This window comes from Tenrec ecaudatus, chromosome 5 (assembly GCF_050624435.1).
Source record: "Tenrec ecaudatus isolate mTenEca1 chromosome 5, mTenEca1.hap1, whole genome shotgun sequence".
Classification (NCBI taxonomy): domain Eukaryota; kingdom Metazoa; phylum Chordata; class Mammalia; order Afrosoricida; family Tenrecidae; genus Tenrec; species Tenrec ecaudatus.
Genome location: NC_134534.1, coordinates 41796839 through 41817332, shown reverse-complemented (window position 1 = coordinate 41817332; position 20494 = coordinate 41796839). Strand labels below are relative to the sequence as shown.

Below are 20494 nucleotides of genomic sequence, written 5' to 3'. Positions count from 1 at the left end.
CCAGGAAATGGGTATTTTGCTGAATCATAGCAAGGAGACATGCCATCGTTCTTCACAAGAATTGCTGTTTTTTTAGAATGAACCTCTGTATGGAAAGCAGGGCTTAAAAGACCCCATCCCTGAGTAGTGCAGTGTTGTACTCAAGACAGTGCCCTCTAAATGATGTTGTTCCTCCTTGAAAGAGGAAGCAGTATGCTCTCTAATCCAGAAGAATCGAGATAGTGGAGATGTCCATATCATTTTGATTAAATAACATACAGGCCTGTTTTTTCGTAGCGCAGTTTAGGGTCATCTAACATCTCTTACGGAGCCCTAGTTGCGTGGGGGCCAGCAGTAAGGAAATCAGTGAGGGCACTTCTATGGAAATGATAGCAGTAGTTATTCCAAGTAATGGGAAACAAGAATGAGCAGCGCATGTCAGCTTTTTATCTTTAATTTTTTAATGTCCATTTATAATACAGAAGGCCATAATCTGGAAGTTCCCCATTTCCAGTGTGTTACCCCTCCCATACTCCAAATTCACTGCCATCGAGTCGATTCCAATGCCTATAAGACAGAGTAGAACTGCCCCTGTGGGTTTCGTAGACTAACACTTTAAGAGAATAGAACTCGGATCCTGCGACGGCCTAGTGGTTCTTCATCAGGGCCAGCAAAATGGTAAAGGGCTATTCAGTGGTTACAAGGATTGGGAGGGAAGTTCTGTTAGTGAGTAGAGGATAAGGCTTCTAAATGCGACCTGTGGTTAGCATCCTATCGATTGAGCAGCCACGATGCCACCAGGGCTCCAATTCTGTCAACCAAACCAAACTCACTGCCATCCAGTTACGACTCATAACTACCCTGTAGGATAGGATAGAATTGTCTCAGTGAGTTCTTGAGGCTTCAGGGGAGTAGAAAGCCTCATCTCTCCCAAGCCCCCCAGAGCATTTGGTGGTTTCGATCTGCTGTAGTTGTGGTTTGCAGCCCAGATCCCAACCACTACTCACTCTACCAGGGCTCCGTTCTGCCAAAGCAGTTGACAAATAATTAAGTGATGAAAGTACAGGAAAGGAAGATGAGATTGTCGAAAGTAATAGAAGCAGCAGCATCTGAATCTCAGACTGTGCCCTTTCTACAAATGGTAACAATGATATAAAGCCAAACAAAACCAAACGCATTGTCATTGGCTCACTACTCACTTATGGGGATCCTTCAGGACAGGGTAGACCTGGCCTTGTGGGTTACTGAAACTGTAACTCTTTACTAAACTAACTCTACTTTCTCCAGCCTCATCCCTCTCCAACATAGTGAGTGACTGGTGCTTTCCAAGTGTTGATCTTGCAGTTAGCAACCCCGGGCGTAACCACCCCACCGCTAGGGCTCATTATGTGAAATTACAGCTACCACGTGCTGATGTCAGATTCAGATGGTTTTTCCTATGACTTAACGACAAGTTCTTACAACTCATATTTATTTCCCATACTTTCAACACTACAGTTAATCGATCGCTTTGGCAGGAGCCCTGGTGGGGCTGCTCAAGAGTCACTGAGTCAGAATCTACTTGATGGCCATGAGGCCTAGAGTTTGAGCGTCTTACTCCATAGAAATGGTGAGTAGTGGTGTAGGTGCAGGCTGTTGACTCTGTGCTCTTCCTGGTGATTATGTCTAGTAATGATTACCTTCTCTTTATTTTGGAACAGGGCTTTTAGTGGACTAGCAGTTTTATAAACATATATCTAAAAGTTGGTTTTGCAAAGACCAGTGGTCTGAGAATAGGAGCTAAGAATACTTTAAGGTATCGTTTTACCAGTATTTGAGAAAAAGTACCTGGATACAGAGACCCAGCAAGAATTTAGGATTGAGAAGGATTAGAGAGCTCCCCCAGGAGTCTGAGACAAGTTTAAATTTGTCAAGTAGTTCTTTTGTTTAATAGTAACTGGGCCACCTCATGTTAAACCTCCTGTTCATGTTCAAGTCTCCTGCCCCTGTCACCTTCATAAAATAAAGTATTTTTCCCTAAGCTTGGAAAACAGTCGGTCCGATTTTTTGATGAGTTTTTGTGAGTTAGACACTTTGGTTTATATGTTTGTTCTTTTAAGTTTATTCAGCCACGGTCGGGCAAGGCAAACCTTCGCCTGGAGCTCAGTATAAATACTGAGGTACCTGTGTATTTACTCTGTTTTCAGGAATTGATAAACTTGGAAATATTGGCCTCTGTTTCAGTCAAGTTTCAGATTTGAAAAGACGTAAATCCCAAAGCACATTGATAGCAGCCTACCTTATGTTCAAGAGACGCCCAACAGTAAAACGGTGAAACCACCCTCTGTGAGCATTTGATTAACAGAAATCATGACTTGAGTCCTCAGTGGGTTAAGCACCTGATTACCAACCAGAAGGCTGGAGGCTCAAACCCATCCAGAGGTGTCTTCGGAAAAAAGCCTAGTGGTTAGTTTAAGAAAGGTCACAGCAGGAAGACCCGCTGGAACACCATTCTGCTCTGCAAACGACGGGGTCAGCATGGGTCTCAGTCGACTTCACTGCTCTGAACTAGTTAACCCTGGGTGGATTGTCTCCTTGCAGAAGTGCCACTCCTATGGGGTTATCCACTAGTCTCTGCTAAAAGACCCTGGAGACCGCTCGGGACGAGGAAAGGCCTGCTTGTATTCCCTTATCACGCCAACTCTCCCGTGAATCCACGAACCACATTTCTAACCTTCTGGGGGTTTAGCCCCCCCTGCCCTTCCTTTCCCTTGCTGTCTTCATTGTTGGGAGATGCCCCCATGGTGGCACGCCCGTGAGAGAAGGTCTCTCCTCCTTCTGAGCTGCTCTTGATTCAAATCGCCAACTGGTTGGAAGCCACTGAACTTGAGTTCAACGCTCTTGTTTTGAGAGTGCCCAGTAATTGTCCCCTTAAAACTGTCATATCCTTGGTGTTTTCGTACTGTCTGTGCTGTGAGATGGCAGGCTTTAGTCCCACAGGCAGAGTTCTGCCTTACTGAATGAGCCTTATTGAAAGTTTTCTCCTACCTCCAACCCCATTGTTTGTGTTAATCGTATTCAGTCACTTAAGTTTTTAATCTGTACAAGTCAATAATCTATGTATTTTAGTCTAAAAAGCTGTCATACATATATACTTCCCTTTTCTCAGCTGTAATTTAAATTATATACCAGGAACTAAATTAATGATACTATGAATAGAATGATCATATACCCCATAGGAGTGATTTATAAAATTATCCAAAAAAATAATGCTGTCTGTAAAGTGGACCAGGGATATATATAAAATGTACATATATGAACGGCTTTTGAGTTTGCACTTCATCGTAAGCTCCAATCTAAGAACAATTAGCTTTTAGGATGTAGTCCTACTCAACATTTGCCTTCATGAAGAGATCACTGAAGATAGAGGTGCCGCAGCAAAGTGTAGTGAAGAAATGAGATGGTGCCTAACGATCAGAAAGAACAGCATCTGGGGTCTGAAAAGCTTGGTTTAAAACTAGCAACCCTCTAAAGTGATGTGTCTGCTAAGTCCACGTGATAGAAGCACACCAGTCTTTGTGAACCAAGGATTGTGTTTTATAAAATCCAAGACCAGAAGAAGAAATTGTATTAGAGCTTAAATTGTGAGCACCTGGTTTGCAGAAGGCTGTGGAAGACAGTGAAGGCCGGACATCCATTACTGAGTTCCTGTGTGGATTAAGCTTCCCTTACATCCCCTCTGGCCGTTGGCCGGCGATATGAGTAGCTCAGAGTGCATTGGAAAGTGTATTAATGCATTTGTAATTAGGATAAATTTAATACTTTGTTATTTGTTATTCCCTTTTTGATCCATTTAAAATTTGCTCTAGTTTTTATTATTTCTTATTTTCTTTCGGGTTGAAGGTTTTCTGTTCTGTTATTTTTGGTTTGGGGCATATATGTGATTTTTTTATATGAAACCCAGGATAGATAAATCTATAGAGACAATAACTAGAGTAAGAGTTTCTTTGGGTTATGGCAGGGGATGTTGCGGGGGGCAGGAATGGGGAGTTAATAAGGAGTACAGAATGAAGAACATGTTCTAAAGTTGAATGTGGTGGTGATTGTAAAATCCTTTTTCAAAAACCTTTATTGACACAGAAAGGAACCCTGATGGTGTATTGGTTACTCGTTGGGCTGCAACCTGCAAGGCCGATGGTTCAAAACCACCAGGCACTCCGAGGAAGACAGGCGGGCTTTGTACACCTGTAAATAGTTACAGTCTCGGACACTCGCAGGGGCAACGCTGCCCTGTCCCATATAGTCGCTACAAGTTGGCGTGATTCATTGATAGAGTTTTATCGGCATATAATTCACATATCACACAGTTCAATAGTTCAGTCACTATTAAAAAGATAATTTTAGAACCTTTCCCCCTTTCTGTACTCATTGGTATTAGCTCCCCATTTCCTACCAACCACCCCTGACAAATCTTTTTATTATATTTAAACCATTGAGTTGTAAAGTATGTGAATTATATGTCAATAAAACCGTTAAAAATTTCCACCCAATTCGTTAGCACCAAGCACTTAACTAGTTCACCACTTGCGCAAATAATGCATCTTATATAAAATCAGCAGAACCCTCCAGGGCTGGGGGTGGGGGGGCAAGTTCGACCCTACTAGAAAGATCAGAGTTTCTGCTCCTTTAAAGAGATACAGCTTCAGAAACCCAAACGAGGCGGTTTTAGCTCTGACCTACAAGGTCATTGTGAGTCAGAATTAACTCCAGGACAATGAGTTTTATGTGAAATCATTTCAAACCCACTGTCATCAAGTCAGTTCCAACTCACCACGTCTTCCATTAGGACCCAGTAGAACTGCCCCATTGGATTTCCAAGTCTGTAGATGTTTCTAGAAGTTGACTACCAGCTCTTTCTCCTGTAGAGCAGCTAGTAGGCTTGAACCACTGGCCTTGCGCTTGGCACTCACTCTACCACAAGGGTTCCTCTTGTTCCACCAGGAAAGACTCTTTCTTTGCTTGGACCGTAAGCATTTCCCTTGGAAAAAGTCACCCTATAACCCCTGATGTGGTTATTTCTTTTATGTTCATCTTGTTCTGTTTCTCCCACGAACGGAAGGCCCTGGCACCAACAATACTGAGTGAGTGGCAGTGGTTCTCCACCTTCCTAATGCCGTGGCCTTTTAATCCAGTTCCTCATGTTGTGGTGACCCCCAACCATAAAATTATCTTCGTTGCTACTTCATAACTAATTTTGCTACTGTTAAGAATCGAGTGACTCCTGTGGAAGGGTCGTTAGACAGTCCCCCCAAGGGGTTGCAACCCCCAGGTTGAGAACCACTGATGTAGAGGGACCGTTTCCTGAGCCAGTGCAAACCCTGCACGTGGACAAGGGCTGCTTTGTTATTGGGCTGTGTGCCCGGGGCAGGGGCAAGTCAGCTTGCATCTTTAACACGTCTCCTCCCAAGTGACTCCCTGAATCATGCTTTAAAAGGTTATCTAATACACACCCTAATCTTAGGTATAAGGGCTCGAGTAGAAAGAAATGTTTTGGAAATGATGGCAACATATGTACAAACGTGCTTGATACAATTGTATAGATTGTTATAAGAGCCCCCAATAAAATTATATATTTTAAAAAGTTGGGTATTTAATATCCTTAATATAATTGTGGCATAGTGGCTACTCGTTGGGCTCTAAGTGCAAAGTCAGCAGATCGAAACCACCGACTGCTCCAAGGGAGAAAAATGAGGCTTTCACCCCCATGAAGATTTAGAGTCTGGACACTCAACGCGGTCAGTTCTACTCTGTCCTCTAGGCTCCCTGTGAGTTGGAATGAAGTCGATGGCAGTGAGCGAATGAATACAATATGAGCATTCTCAAGTTCGGGTAACAGAAAGGGAAAATGTGCCATTCATTTCGTTAGACTATTCTGTGGGAGATAGGCCCCTGGGCGGCTCAAATATTTGTTATTTGGTTGCAGTGAAGTCGATTTGACCACAGAGAGAACTGCTGAGAAGCCATTGACTCGCAACACTCGTTAGTGAGCCGTCTTCATTCATGTGCGTCTATTTTTAAATAATTGCAGCTAGCATTCCAAACAATCCTATCACCACAGACGTAGCATCTGCCTACGTGGGGATTCAATACCGAGGTGGCATCCATGGCGAGGCAGCCAGATCAGAGCTGCCTCGAAAAGCCGGTCGGGCACAGTTCTACTCTGCACACATGGAGTTGCCTTGAGTGGCTGTCGGACCAGTGGCCGCTGAAAATAGCACCATGAACCCTGTGGCCCCGGATGTTGGGAGTGTATGCATCTCAGTGAATCCGAAGCCAGGAAGTCTGGCTGGGTTGCCTCCTCAATCCTCTGGTCTGGCAACCCAGGAAATTCGCTTTAACAGTTCAGCATTCTGAGTTCCATCCAGGCCAAGTCTCACCATCTAGCACATCTTCGCCTCTCAAAGCTTAATAGCTTTTCTAGCAGCTATCATTGGTTCTCCGTTTCCAGGCCTGAGCTCAGCACTGCCCTTCCCCCTTTGGAATTGCCTGGCCTCAGTTCCATCTCCATCCCATCGATCCCTCCTCCACACTGCTGTCCCCCCATGACCTTTTTACAGCAAAATCGTGATCCCATGTGCCCTTGGCATACTGTGTGGGCTCTCATCAGCTGTAGCAAAGGGCTGGCTGGATTTGTGTTCTAGAACCTGCTTCTGCTGTCACATACCCGGCAGACCCCGGGCTCTCAGACCGGAAAGAACCTTATGGCTCCTGGCTCTGTTGGCCAGCCCCAGGACCCCTCAAGTTCCTGGCCCTGGTGACTGTTCCCCACCCAGGACATCTTTCATGACTTCCCAGGATGCACAGGGAAAGCAATGTTCACATGCCTCCAGTTGCCTTTATTAAGGTTTCTCATCACAACACTGGGTCCTCTCTGAAGTCTCTTGAGGACACAGATTAGCTAAATTTCCCCATCGAGTCAGCCCTGACACGCATTGCACAATGTCACAACCAACACCTGGGCCTGAGGCATGCCCTGACCAGCTACAGATTGCCCCATAGGGTTTTTATTGGCTGATTTTTGGATGTGGATTGCCAGGCATTTCTTCCTAGTGCACCTTAGTCTGGCAGCCAAGCTGAAACTTGTTCAACATCCTACCAACATACACGCCCACACGCTGCACTGGCCGGAGTCAAACTTGCATCTCCTGCATGGGGGCAAGAAGTACTTTGTCACTGCCCCCTCAGCCCTGAGCACAGGCACCTAGTAAATCCAAATGAATCTAATGCAAGAAATCTGTTATCCATTTCTCCAAAGGAAAAGTAATCCCATCCTCTTCTGTGGTGGGGGTGGTGGTGAGAAGATAGGGCTGCAGCGGGAGCAGGGGTCACCACTTTGTATAAAATGAAGTGAATGGAGCATTCATAGATGATATCAAAGCTCCGCTTTGAAGCTCAGAATGGAGTTTTCTGTTGAGGATCCTTAGCAGTGACTAATAACTCTTAAACTCACTGCCATTGATTTGATGCTAAGCCAGAGTGACCCTATTTTTTCCAAGGAAAAACAGCCCTGCCTTTGGTTTCAAACTGCTGACATTGTGGGTAGCAGGCCGACATGTAACCACAACACCACCAGGCTCCTAGGGACTGGTCTCATGGAAAAGACCCCACCAGTTTGTTGTGGGGCGTATATCTGTGTTTCAAGGCGAGCCAGGGTTGAATAAACGGTGGGGACGATGGGAGGAGTAGGGAACAAGCCATTTAGCAGCAGTGCACATGGCGAGGCTGTGGTGGCATGGCATTCTGGGAGAAAGCTCCTCTGGAGACCCAGAGAGAATGGGTAGGACTTGCAATTTTTCCTGAGCCTGGAGTCGGGTTTTAACACGGACACAGAATCTGTCTAAACGTTTTTGTGGCCAAACTTTAGTTTTCTCTTTTTTAACCTCCAGACTTAAAAAAAATAGTATCATTACATATTTTTCCACTTTCAGGACGATCTTTCGTCTCTGGGTGTTTGCCAGAAGGACTCTGCGGATACCTCTATGGATCTCTGCCGACCCTCTGCAGAGGGCAGGAAAGGCCCTGTGGGCAAGCCCTGTTGCTTTGGGCTCTGACCGCTTCACGGTTCCTGCGTTCCTTGGCCCACTCAGCCTCATCATTGTGCTCACCCTTTCTGCTTTTCATTGTGAATACGTATGTCTGTACACACACATACACATAGGTAAAACAAAAGTGTATCGTGGTAACTGCGTGTAAGTGCTCATTGAGGAGTGCTCATTGCCCCATCCCTACTATGCGTTTTAAAAAGTTTTCATCTCCCCCAAGGAGTCCTGGTGGCAATGTCAGTTAAATGTTGGATTGCTAACCACAGAGTGGGTGGTTCAAACCCACCAGCATCTCCAAGGAAGAAAGACGAGGCTGCCTGTCCCTGTAAAGCTTTACAGCTCCCGAGACCCTACGCAGGGATAATCTGAGTTGGAGTCACCTGCAGGAACTCAACCGGTGAAGTCGAAACTGCCCATCTCCTTCACCCCCACCACCAATAAGCTTGTCTCTGTGTTTGCCTGTTACCTCGCTCATTCTTGCATCAACTATATTTAGACTGTCTGCTGTGCACTAAGCACTATGCAGAGAGCAAAGGCGGGGATGGGGGGATGGGGAGGACAAGAAGGGAGCCAGTGTCCAATCCTAGCTGAAATGCCAGTGTTGCTGTAAACTGTAAATTAAGTAGGTGTACCGTTAGTGGTCAGGGGTGCGTCCATTAGCAAGCTCCCCGGGCACTTGTAAAGTGTAGCAGGTAAGAGGAGCCCGGTTTCCTAAGTGCATGCTTATGTCAAATTGGTGAACGTACCAGTCTCCGAATGGAGCCAGCCAGCCGGAAGTGCTGCACCTCCTTCCTCCCACCTGCCACGGTGGGTGGGATTAAGCCAGAGTTTTACTTCCTTCAAGGAAAGACGCTCACCCTGCCAGCCCTGCAGAATTGGGGGGCAGCTAAATACAGTGCCTGCTGGGAGAGTGCTTGGAATGTGCAGGGCATTGTAACACCCCCCCGCAAAAGGTGGTGTAAACAGGGCTCCTAACTCCTTAGAGATGGTTCAGTCGTGGTTGATGGAGCACACGTGTTGCTTAGTAACCACCGTATCTCTTGCTGGTGGGATTTTGGTCCAAGCAGGAAATAGGTAGCAGGTCCTGTGCAGGTGTCGTTGGCCGGGACTGAACTGTTTGCAGCCTGATGGAATCCCCGGATGTGGATCTTAACTGCAGTGCCTGCGGTTCTGATCCCATTTGGGAACAGGTGCTCTGTATGTTCATGAGACAGGATGGGTGGTAAGGTGACCAGATTTTAACATTGGTAAAGCGGGACACCAGTGGGACACCATTGATAAAACTCATTTCCTGGTGAAATAACCACATGGCAGCCAAAAACCATAAACCCTAGCTTGTTGTGCATTCTTTCCAAAAATCAGGACTCTTTTAAAACGATGTGGGACAAATGGTTAAAAATCGGGACGTCTGGTCAACATAGAGTAGGTCATCTTTTGAATCAATCTCTTTTGCGTTGTAAGAAAGATGAAACAGGCAATTGGGAACAAAGATAGGAGAGAGATGCCAGGCCACATGAGACTTTCCCAGGAGAGCGCCTTGATTGCCTTCTTCCTGCGTGATTCCCAAAAAGTGGCTTGGCCACAGCCTCTGTCTGGTAGTTGAGTTCTATGACTTCATGGAAGTCATCTTTCCTTGGCCTTAAAAGCAAAACATATTTCAAAATAAGCCTTACTGAATATTCTCTAAAAGAACCGTGTAGGTCCAAATACATGTCTGAGCATCTTGGTGCATGAGCATGGCAATTACCTACCTTACACGAACAAACTAGACTGTGTTATCAGATGTTTTTATTTGGTGAAACGATCATGGCATAGAAGGTGTGTGTGTGATTTCTCTCATAATAAAGAGTGAGCAGTGCCCCTGTGTTATCATGTGGAACTCGGACTCCGAGGTTTACTAGTTTAGTCTGAAGATGAATCCTCAATGTTTTGCTTTCTTTCTGTTTTCAGGGATGATTCTGGCCCAGAAGACAACATCTGGAAGGGCATCCTCTCTGTCATTTTTTTCTTTCTCATCATCAGCGTGTTAGCATTTCCCAATGGTAAGTGGTCATGGCGCTCCGGCCCATTGCTTCTGTGTATTGGGCGCTCCTGGCCTTTGTCAGATGTGTGTCCCCCTAAAGGCCGAGTAAGAAAGACAGGCTGAGTCTTGTGTAGTAGCCGGTGGCACACAGGCTCTGGAAGATCAGGCTGCCGGTCCGCTGGCTCCCCAGCTCTGCGACCCTGCCGAGTCCCCGAGTGCTTGGTGCCTCGGTTTCTGATCTGTAAAATGGCTGCACGGGAGGTACTGCTGCAAGGGCAAGCGGAGTGAATGCATGCTGACGGCTCTGACGGGACCAGCAGACCTGCAGCTCTCAGTAAGTGTCAGCTATTACCCTAGCTGCTGTTTCTACGATCAGTTGAGTAATGAAATACTCCATTACTGCTGAGTCACGCCTTCTTTTCACTAAGGACACGGTCAGTGCTGTCATGAGTAGTACTTAAGTCGTTTGTTGTCTCAAGCGATCTTTTATCACAGTGAACTCTTAAATCATTATGAATTTGGGATATAATTTTCTTCAGAGTGCATGGGGGAAAGAACAATAATTACTGTGAGTTTTAGCTCCCCTTATGGCGATAGTTAGGCAAAGCCTTTTCTTAAAAAAACAAACAACCAAGTTTGGGTTTCTGCTGTCCTAAACATTCATTGCTTTCTCCTTCAGTTGCTCCTGTACAAGTCACTTTCGTCTGTCCGTATTCCCGCTGAGTGCGTCCTCCCTGGAATATCCTGTGCTGTTCTGTGTAATCACTCCTCGTGCTCTGTGCTTTAGTTACTGTACATTGATGCTGTTTTGAAATTACTCTTCAGTCTACTGATGAACAGCAGTCTGTAGACCCCACTCAGGTTTTAAATATCGTGATTTAAAGCATGTATTTCTTTTTTTTAATTAATAAATCTTTTTATTGGGGCTCACACAGCTCTTATCACAATCCGTACATACATCAACTGAGCAAAGCACCCTTATACATTCGTTGCACTTGTCATTCTCGTAATTCACCTTCCACTTGTTTGAGACCTGGTCACCTCTGCCCTTCACGATCACCTATGTTGGTGTGCTGCTTCCGTGTGGGCTTTGTTGCTTCTGGGCTAGATGGCCGCTTGTTTGCTTTCAAGCCTTTAAGTCCCCAGACGCTATATCTCCCAGTAGCCGGGCACCATCAGTCTTCTTCACCACACTTGCTTATGCACACTTTCGTCTTCAGCGATTATGTGAGGAAGGTGATCACACAATGATTGTTTTTGTTCCTTTGTATCTGCTACGTGGTCTATTCAACACCTTGTATTTGCTTAGGCCGTGTGCTTCTTCTCTGTGGGCTTTGTTGCTTCTGAGCTAGATGGCCGCTTGTTTGCCTTCAAGCCTTTAAGACCCCAGACGCTCTATCTTTTTGATAGCCGGGCACCATCAGCTTTCTTCACCACGTTTGCTTACACACACGTCTGTCTTCAGTGATCATGTCAGGAAGGTGGGTATCATGCAATGACCGTTTAGCAGGGCGTGGTGCTGTTGTATTGGGGGGTTATGCATGAGGAGGCCCAATGTCCATTTGCTACCCTACTACTGAACCTATAAATATATACACATAAGTCTATTGCCCCCATAATCATAAATATATTTACATATGTACATGTCTGTATTTAGACTTCTCTGTGTGCACTTTGCCTCCTACTCCTTTCCTCTATTTCCTCTCGCTTTCCTCCCGTCCCACCACCATGTTTAGCCTTCATTCTGGTTTCACTAATTCCTCTCAGTTACCTTGCCCTTGGTCACTCCCTACCAGTCCTCCCCTCCCCTCCCTCCTCTGGTTTTGAACCACTCGCTGTTCCCATGTTCCTGTGTTGGGCGACACCTCCTCCCTTCCCCTACCTCTCATGTCCCTCCAGGACCGTTGGCCCTGTTATTTTCTTCTCTCATTATTTGTCCGGCCTATCTTGTCTAGGTGGACCAAAAGCATGTATTTCTTGATAATTCACAAATTACTGATTTTTTTAAAATTTTCATATTTTATACCATCTGCAGGGGTCACAAGGGTGGTAGGGAGAGGACAAAAAGAGCTGATAACAAGGGGTCAAGTAGAAAGAAAATGTTTTGGAAATGATGGCAACATGTACAAATGTACTTGATATAATTGATGCATGGATTGTTAGAAGAGCTGTAAGAGCCCCCAATAAAGTGATTCATTAAAATTTTTAAAAATTTTAATAAATAACATGCATTTCTCTTATCCCTTCCCACATAGTGTAGAAGATTCTCATCTGTAATAGCTTTAGTTCACTATAAATGTTACTGATGGCTACTTGAAAATATATCTCCGCACGGCCTTCAGGCTTCCAAGATGGTGGCAGTAGAATTTGGTTCTCTATGCCGACTTACATAGCACAGCGCTTGTAAGTAGGTCGTTGTGCTGGTGGTCTAAGAAGCAAGAAAGAAACCTTCAGTGAGAAAACCCTGGCCCTCGGAGTCCCCAAGGGGAGGAGTCTCTAGATGGCCAGACGATCCGGGGCGGTTCATTGACCTCTTGGATCGGTCTAGCTTCCACAGCCCACTTTTTCAGTGACATTTCTCTCGGTAAACATCGCCGGGCCCTTCGTGAGGCGTGAAGGCTCTGACAGTGGGGTCACTGGGCCGTGCAGATAGGTGCGTGTGAGGAGATGGACGGGTGCAGAATGATCTCATGCTGACCCGACTGTAGGATTGGTTTCCTAGGCAGAGCTCGCAGGGTCAGAATAGCTGTGGGGTTGCTGTAGACGTCTTTCTGCAAACAAGAGTCACTCTTGGTCAACTCTTCTTCCCCTCCTTCCTCTTAGCAGAGATGTGGAGGGCGTGTGGGGAGGGTGCAGCCCACCTCCTCCAGTCTTGCTCTCCAGGGGGGGTAGCCAGTTGCAGCGTGGAACCCAGTCCCCATGCCTAGAACCCGTCAAGGCTCGGGCCGGTGGCCTGAGCTCAGACCTCAACATTAGGTGGACTGCCCCCAAAGTCCCAGGGCAGTGCTGGGAATAGGAAAAGGTGAGGAGGTGACTATTGAGGTAGCAGACTGTTGGCTTTCCTCCCCAGCCTTCAAGTCTTTGTGCCTTTGTGTCCTCGGAGTGGCTGCTGAGTGCTTCTTTATCACCACTTGAAGCCATGGCCGTGGCTGGTCTTTGCCCTGCATTCCTGTCCTGTCTCCTCCTGACCTATCTCCCCTCCTCATCCCCTGGATAAACATGTATCAAAGCACAGTTCAGGCTCAGGTAACTGCGCATTCCAAAGGTATCAGGTGCAGTCTTTTACCTGTTAAGCTTCCCTTGGCTGTTAATTTATTGCTTAGTTATTAGTTTATTTTTGGTGGTGGTGGTTTTGCTTTCGACTGTTGTTTTGCTTTCTTTGTATGATTTACTGGGTTTTTTTTTGTTTCCCTGTTGAGAAATTCACATAACAGAACCGGTCCAACAGTGTGGACCTGGTCATTTCAGTGACATTGATGCCATTCTTCAGGGGCAATCTTCCCCAGCCATCTTTTCCAACACGTCCTCCTTCCTGAACACACGCTCACTGCTCCTGATGTTTTCAATCTACTCTTTCAAGAGTTCCCATATGGTTCTTAAAAGAACACCGTGTGCATTAATCTGATAGGCGTGGTGCTGCCTTGGGGAACGAATGTTACTGAAAGTTTTGCCCTATCACCAACCACTGCTGTTTGTATAAACAGTGTCCAGTCAACTTAGGAGTTCAATCTGTACAAGTCAACAGACCCATGTATTTCGGGTCTGTACTTGTACCATTGGCTAAATTAATGACAGTCTCAATAGGATGACCTTTAGCCCCAGGAGGATGACTGATAATGTTCTCTAACATAAAATGACAATGATGTCTCTAAGGTGAACCAGAGACATATAGGATTCATAGGTAGACGAATGAGTTTGGGGCTCATACGTCATTCTGGCCCCAGACTAAGAACAAATAGTTCTTAAGGAATGGCCCTGCTCGATGCGTGCCCTCACGGAGACCACTGAAGGTGTGAAGCACAGTGCTCCAGGCGGTTGTGTTTACTAGGTAAGCTAAAGTCTTGTTTGGTTTTTAAAAGAATTCGGGGGGATGTAGTTGGTTAGAGTTTACAGCTGATCTCAGGGAAATAGTTTGAGGGATTTGTCCAGTTGCCCCGACTCCAGAAATACTGGGTTCTACGTGTCCCTTTTGAAGAATATCCTTCTTCAGAATTTTTGGTCAACATGTCCAGTAACTGTAGCAGGGCACTCACTGTCCAGTCGTTCTCTTTAATCTCTCCGTGGATTTCGGACCTGTCTTGGATCATCTCCTTTTCTCAACAGTGCTTTAAGAAAGGGGGCACATTCCCACATGTTCCATTTTTCCCCTCTGTTTGTGACTGTCCTCGCCCTGCTGCTGCTCCAAGCAAGTGCAGCCCCATTCTTTTGCCTTGGATGGCAGCTTTCAGACCTCAGGACCTACCCATGGAATTTCTGGAGGTAGACCAGAAACCCTCCACATGTTGCTTGGCCTCTTCACTAGTTGCCCCGTGAAACCGTCCATCTGAACCCGCAGACCAGATCTCATGAGGTGTTGGGTTGCCCATTAGCAGCCTTAGCTGCTACCCTTCTGTGGGTGGTGGTGTCTTGGCCAGTTCAGCTGTTGAGAGGTAGACAACCCACTGACCATATTTACGTGACCCGCCTGTGCAGCCCTGCCTTAAATCACCCACTCTTTTATGACTAGAGACCGAGACGTGGTGCTCCGTGATCATGCAGCTACTTCTTCGTGTCTTGCAAAGTTCCTCCTCCTTTTGTGTGTGTGTCCCTTTGCTATTTCGGAGTCCCGATCCACCGCAGAAGTCCAAAGGGTTGGTCTCGGTCATCACCATCTCAGAGTCGTGCCTTCAGCGACACGCTGGCAGGAGCTGCCTTCTGGGGCTTCGTCCACAGATGTCCTCTGATGAGGCCCAAGGCCCTGAGTGTTGGGATTACCGTCACATCTTCAGTGCCTCCTGCTGCCCTTGCCGAGATTCCTAAATTAAGTCCTCCTCTCGGCGGCGTCCACAGCACCTGCTCCGTTTCTCCTGGGGGGCTATGCTCTTGGCTTCCTTTTGTGCTTTTCTCCGCCTCCCGCCTGGTTGGGCCTTGTGATCCCCGTGAAGGGCAGGGAGGAGCCATGAGACAAATGCTCCAGCAGCTTGCTCAGCTAACTGACCCCCGTGGTGGGGGTAGGGCAGTTCATCACAGGAGGGCCCCCAGCTCCGTCCTCTCAGCATGGTGTCGCCACTCTGGGTTCCGGCCCTGGTCATACCCTGGCCACACCTTCCATGAACTCTATTGTGTTGTGCTTTGGTCTCTCTTCCTGGGTGACATGTTTCCATACCCCTTCGTTCCTCTTCCTGTCAGTCTCCGGCCTTCCATACGTCAGCTGTACCTAGCAGCCTTGTCATCTTGCCAAAGGGGCGTGGTGGTTGTGTCTCCCCTGCCTTGTTGCCCCTGGGTCTGACAGTGGCTACCTGTGCCCCCTGCCCTTCTCAATTCCTTCTCTTCTCTACTCGGACTCAGAATTGACTTGATGGCAGTGAGTTTCCTTTCACTCCTGCTGTACTGCTTTCCCTCCACCCGCACTGCCTTGCACACCCTGCTTGGACATCCCCACACCCACTCACACATGTGCACAGGCTCATGCACCCCACATGCTCCCGGTGGATCACTACACGTCGCTGAAGAGTAAGGATGGAACGAAGCACCTCATGACACGGATAGGTGTTGGGGACATGATGCTGGGGGAAGTCAGTCACCAAGGATAGCTGGTGTGAGACCACTGTTACTGTAAAAGGGAAAATGAAGATACAGGTTGTTCGTGTCAAAAGAAGCCCACGTTGTCGGCTACCGAGGACTGAGAGAGCAAGAGGAAGCCGCAGGCTAGCAGGTAGACAGGTGTCAGCAAGGTGAGCGGAGATAATACACTACAAGAGGAAGAAGGGGGGAAGAAGGCAGGTGGTGGGGACAGGACAAGCTCGTCGGAATTTGATAGGTTGTTTGAGTTGTTGACTATAAAAATTATCTGCCTAAAAGACAGTAAAAAGTAAACAAGATTCCGGGTGGGTATAGAAAAAGACTGGTGGTTCGGTAGGCAGCAGGGATTGGAACAGTCATCCAGGGAAGGGATTGCTTCACCACTTTTGTAACCATTTGTACATAGCAAACATGCCATGTTCACCTAGATTTGTTTTCTGAAGAGACACATTTCCCACTTTTTCTAAGAATAGTAAATGTTTCCACATTCATGAATGTTGCTTATGAGTATTTCTAGGGGTCTACGTGACTTTGGAGATATGCGGAGGGAGACCTGCCAGTGCAGATGGATTAGTGTGGGGCTGCTAGCTACAACATGCGCTTTGGGAGAAAGGTGAGGCTGTCTGCGTCTGCCCAGATTTCCAGCCTTGGAAACCTTACAAAAGGTTACAGTCCGTCGAATTGACTCGATGGCAGTGTGTTTCGTTTGGGAGACCCATGGTAGCACGGCAGATTGAGCACCTGAGTGGCAATGAATTTTTTGTTGTTGTTTGTTGGTTGGTTTACTTGTCTGGAGCCCCTGTTAGGGATTATTAGGTAAAAGTTAGATATTTGACCTTAAGGCCAGTGGTTCAAACGCAGCAGCTGCTCTGGGAGAGAAAGATGAGGCTGTCGGCTTCATTTTTGCAGACGTGGGCACCCTTGGTGGGGTCGCTCTGCCTGTGGGTTTCCTCGTTTAGAAGCCTGATGGTGTAAGGGGTAGATGCTCAGTGGTAAACCAAAAGGCTCGGAGACCCCGTTGGGCCTTCTCCGCCCTGTGCCGTCACGATGGGTTGGAAATGGTGCTGCAGCAGTGGCGCTGTATTTGTCTAGGAGCCTTGGTGGTTCCATGGTTAAGGCCTTGACTAGCAACCCAACGTCGGTGGCTCGAACTCCAGCTGCTGCAAGGCCAACACTGTGAGGGTCGGCTTCCTTCAAGATTCAGAACCTAGGAACCAACCCCCACCCCCACCCTACACACACCAGGCACTTCATCTCTACCCTGAATCAGAAGGTCACTGAATCAGAAGTGACTCTGGCAATGGGTTTGGTTTTTAACTTGTCTATAAGAGAAACATAACTCTCCACTTCTGAAGTAGTATTTGAAAAGAGGGAATACTGGCACTTGCCGCTTTTACTAAGCTTATCGTCTTTCTTCCTCATTTGACCCCTCTCTTCTTATCCTTCTATTGTCGGCCTCTTCCAGCTCTTACAACAATCCATACATCAACTGAGTCAAGCACATTTACATTGCCATCGTCATTTTCAAACTTTTTTCCTACGTGAGCCCTTAGTATCAGCTCCTTTTCCCCTCCTCCTCGCCTCTCACCCTTGTGAACCCTTGATAAATTATAAATTATTACTGTTTTCATATCTTATACTGTCTGCTGTCTCCCTTCACCCACATTTCTGTTCATCCCCCTCGGAGGGGGGTGGTTGGTTATATGTCGTTCCTTGTGATCGGTTCACCCTTTCTCCGCCTTCTACCCTCACCTTCTCCCTGCCCTTATGGTATCACTACTCCTGTTACTGTTCCTGAGGGGTTTCTCTGCCCTGGATTCTGTGTGTCAAGAAGTCCTATCTGCACCAGTGTACATGCTCTGGTCTAGCCGGATTTGTAAGGTAGAACTGGGGTCATGATAGTCGGGGACGGGGGGTGGGGACATTAAAGAGCTAGAGGAATATTGTGTGTTTCGTTGGTGCTATATTGCACCCTGGCTGGCTCGTCCCTTCCTTGTGACCCTTCTGTGAGGAGATGCCCAATTGTCTACAGATAGACTTTGGGCCTCCACTCTTACCCCCGCCTCATTCACATCGATATGATTGCTTGTTTTGGGTCTTGTGATGCCTGATTCCTGAGCCCATGGACAAACAGGCTGGTGTGCTTCTTCCATGTGGGCTTTGTTGCTTCCCTGCTAGTAACCACTTGTTTAACTTCAAGCCTTTAAGGTAAGGTGACCAGATTTTCACATTGGTAAAGCGGGACACCATTGGTAAAACTCATATCCTGGTGAAATAGCCACATGGCAGCCGAAAACCGTATACCCTAGCTTGTCGTCCATTCTTTCAAACAATCGGGACTTTTTAAAAACGCTGCGGGATGTGGGAAAAATTGTTAAAAATCAGGATGTCTGGTCATCTTACAAAAGCCCCAGACACTGTATCTATTGCTAGTCAGGACCATCAGCGTTCTAAATCACATTTGCTATGCACCCATTTTGACTTCAGCGATTGTGTTCGGAAGGTGAGCATCACACAATGCCAGGTTATTAGAACATAGTGTTCTTGGGCAGAGGGAGGGCATTTCACTTCTCTGATCCAAGATACTGCTAATTTTATTATCACGGGTTTGAAGGCGAGCCAGAAAGTCCACTTTCTGTCTTCTTAAAGAAAGAGGGACTCTGGTGGTGGCATAAGGGTTACTGGTCAGGCTGCTAACTGCAAGGTCAGCAGTTTGTGACTACCAGCCACTCCAAGAGAGAAAGACAGAGTTTTCTACTCCTGTAAAGAGTTGCAGCCTCGGAAACCCATGGGGCAGGTCTACCCTGCCCTGTAGGCATAGACTGGATGGCAATGCGTTAGACATTTTTGTTTTAAAAGAAGATAAAATATGGTCTGCTCTCCTCCCTGTGCCGCAACTGTTTTACTGGGGGCAGTACGCAGTTTCTGAGGTTAACATTTGTTTGCAGATCTTTTTATTCACCTCTGTCCGGTTTTCCCACAGTGGCTCTCCACCTTCCTCATGCCGTGACCCTTTCACATAGTTCTTCCTGTTGTGGTGACCCCCAACCACCAAATCATTTTCATTGCTACTTCATCACTGTAAATTTGCTACTGTTATGAATCAGGCGACCCCTGGGAAAGGGTTGTGCGACCCCCAAAGGGCTCGCGACCCTCCGGTTGAGAACCGCTGTCCTAGAGGCATGTAAACCTTAAGAAGAATAATCAGGTGGTGATTTTTTTTTTAACTCTGAGGCCTCCCCAAGGGGCAGAATTCTCATTAGAGGGTACAAGTGTGTAGCTCTTGGAAAGGCAATGTCTGACTTTGGCCAAAGAATTAGCCCCTCTTCCCTGAGACTAGGGAGCCCGGGGGCAGAATGGTGTGTGGACGCGTCAGGCTGCTAGCCGCTCTGCGGGGACAGAGCAGACTCTGCTCAGAAGCTGTGCAGGCCGAAACTCTGCGGGCCAGTTGGTTCTCTCTTCATTCGGGTCTCTAGGCGTCGGAATCAACTCCGTGGCAGTGTGTCTGGTTTCCTCCCACAAGACTACGTTAAAATGGCAACTACCAGCAACAGCCAGGCCTTAATTAGAGCGATTACTTTCTGGAGGCTCAAGCATTGGTGGGTTTTGTGATGAGGTAGTTTTTTGAATATCAGCTCATCTCATGGCAAAGACATTCAGTGCCTGTCTCTTTTGAAATTAAACCTGCTCTTAATATCTGCTCGAAAGTGATATAGTCTGCTAGTGTTCAGAGGTTGATGGGGACAATAAAGGTTTGGGGTTTAAAGGTACCTTCTAAGAAAAACAACAATCCAGAACAGAAACCACCGTGCTCCTCCCTGCGCAAGGAGATGAGCCACTGAACCCGAGAGCCAGGCTCTGCTTGTCATTGTCAGCCACCAGCTCGAGGCCCTCGATTCACAGCGACCCTGCACACCGGAACGAAATGCCCACCAGTCCCTGGCCATTTCCTTCTCAGGCTTTGGATCTTGAAGGTCTTGAAGATTCTCACAAGTAAATATCCAGACCTTCTTCTCCTCCTCAGGAAGCGCCACAACACCCTGTTGCACACCCAGCAGCTCTTGGTGGCGGTGGACTGGTCAGGAATCAAACCCAGGTTTCCAGTGTGGAAGCCGAGCCCTCCACCACTGAAGCACGAGGCACGTCGGGAAGAAGGGGGGGAGGTAGGAGGCCCTCTCTTGCCCCTGCCCCACTCCCCTGGGAAGGACACCTTAGTTAGTTACCTCATGTTGCAACGATGGCAAACACCTCTGAGTACCAGGCTGTTGGCAGGTGGCATCGGGGAGAAGACTGTTCACAGGGTGCCAGAGACCACGTCGCCCACATGCCCGGGCAGGTTCTCGCCTTGGAAGCAAGGGCTCACCCTCGCTTGGAGGACGTGCGGGGTAACGTTTTCCTAGAGTGCTCAAATTGGGGTGGGGCTGGGGGGGGGGGCGTGGAGCAGGGGTCTAGGCAGTGTGGACACAAGTCTTGAGATTTCTAACACCGAGCAGTGCCAGCCCCTCTTTGTTTATTAAAAAGTAAAATGATCTCCGCAGCTCCGCTGTCTCACTTCCTGGAGGGCACAGCAGTGAGTGATGGCACTAGAATGTACTTCTTAAAGTACTGAATTAAAGAAAACGCCTGAGGA

At 47.3% G+C, this 20494-nt stretch overlaps 1 protein-coding gene across 1 annotated transcript in view; it reads left to right on the top strand.

Annotated features, from left to right (window-relative positions):
- The window catches only part of PTDSS1 (phosphatidylserine synthase 1), a 60996-nt gene that overhangs the window by 1733 nt on the left and 38769 nt on the right, over positions 1-20494 (top strand). The window contains exon 2 of the mRNA XM_075549463.1: positions 10011-10102. Within this exon, the coding sequence (XP_075405578.1) occupies positions 10011-10102 (92 nt within the window). The remainder of the gene's footprint in view (positions 1-10010; positions 10103-20494) is intronic.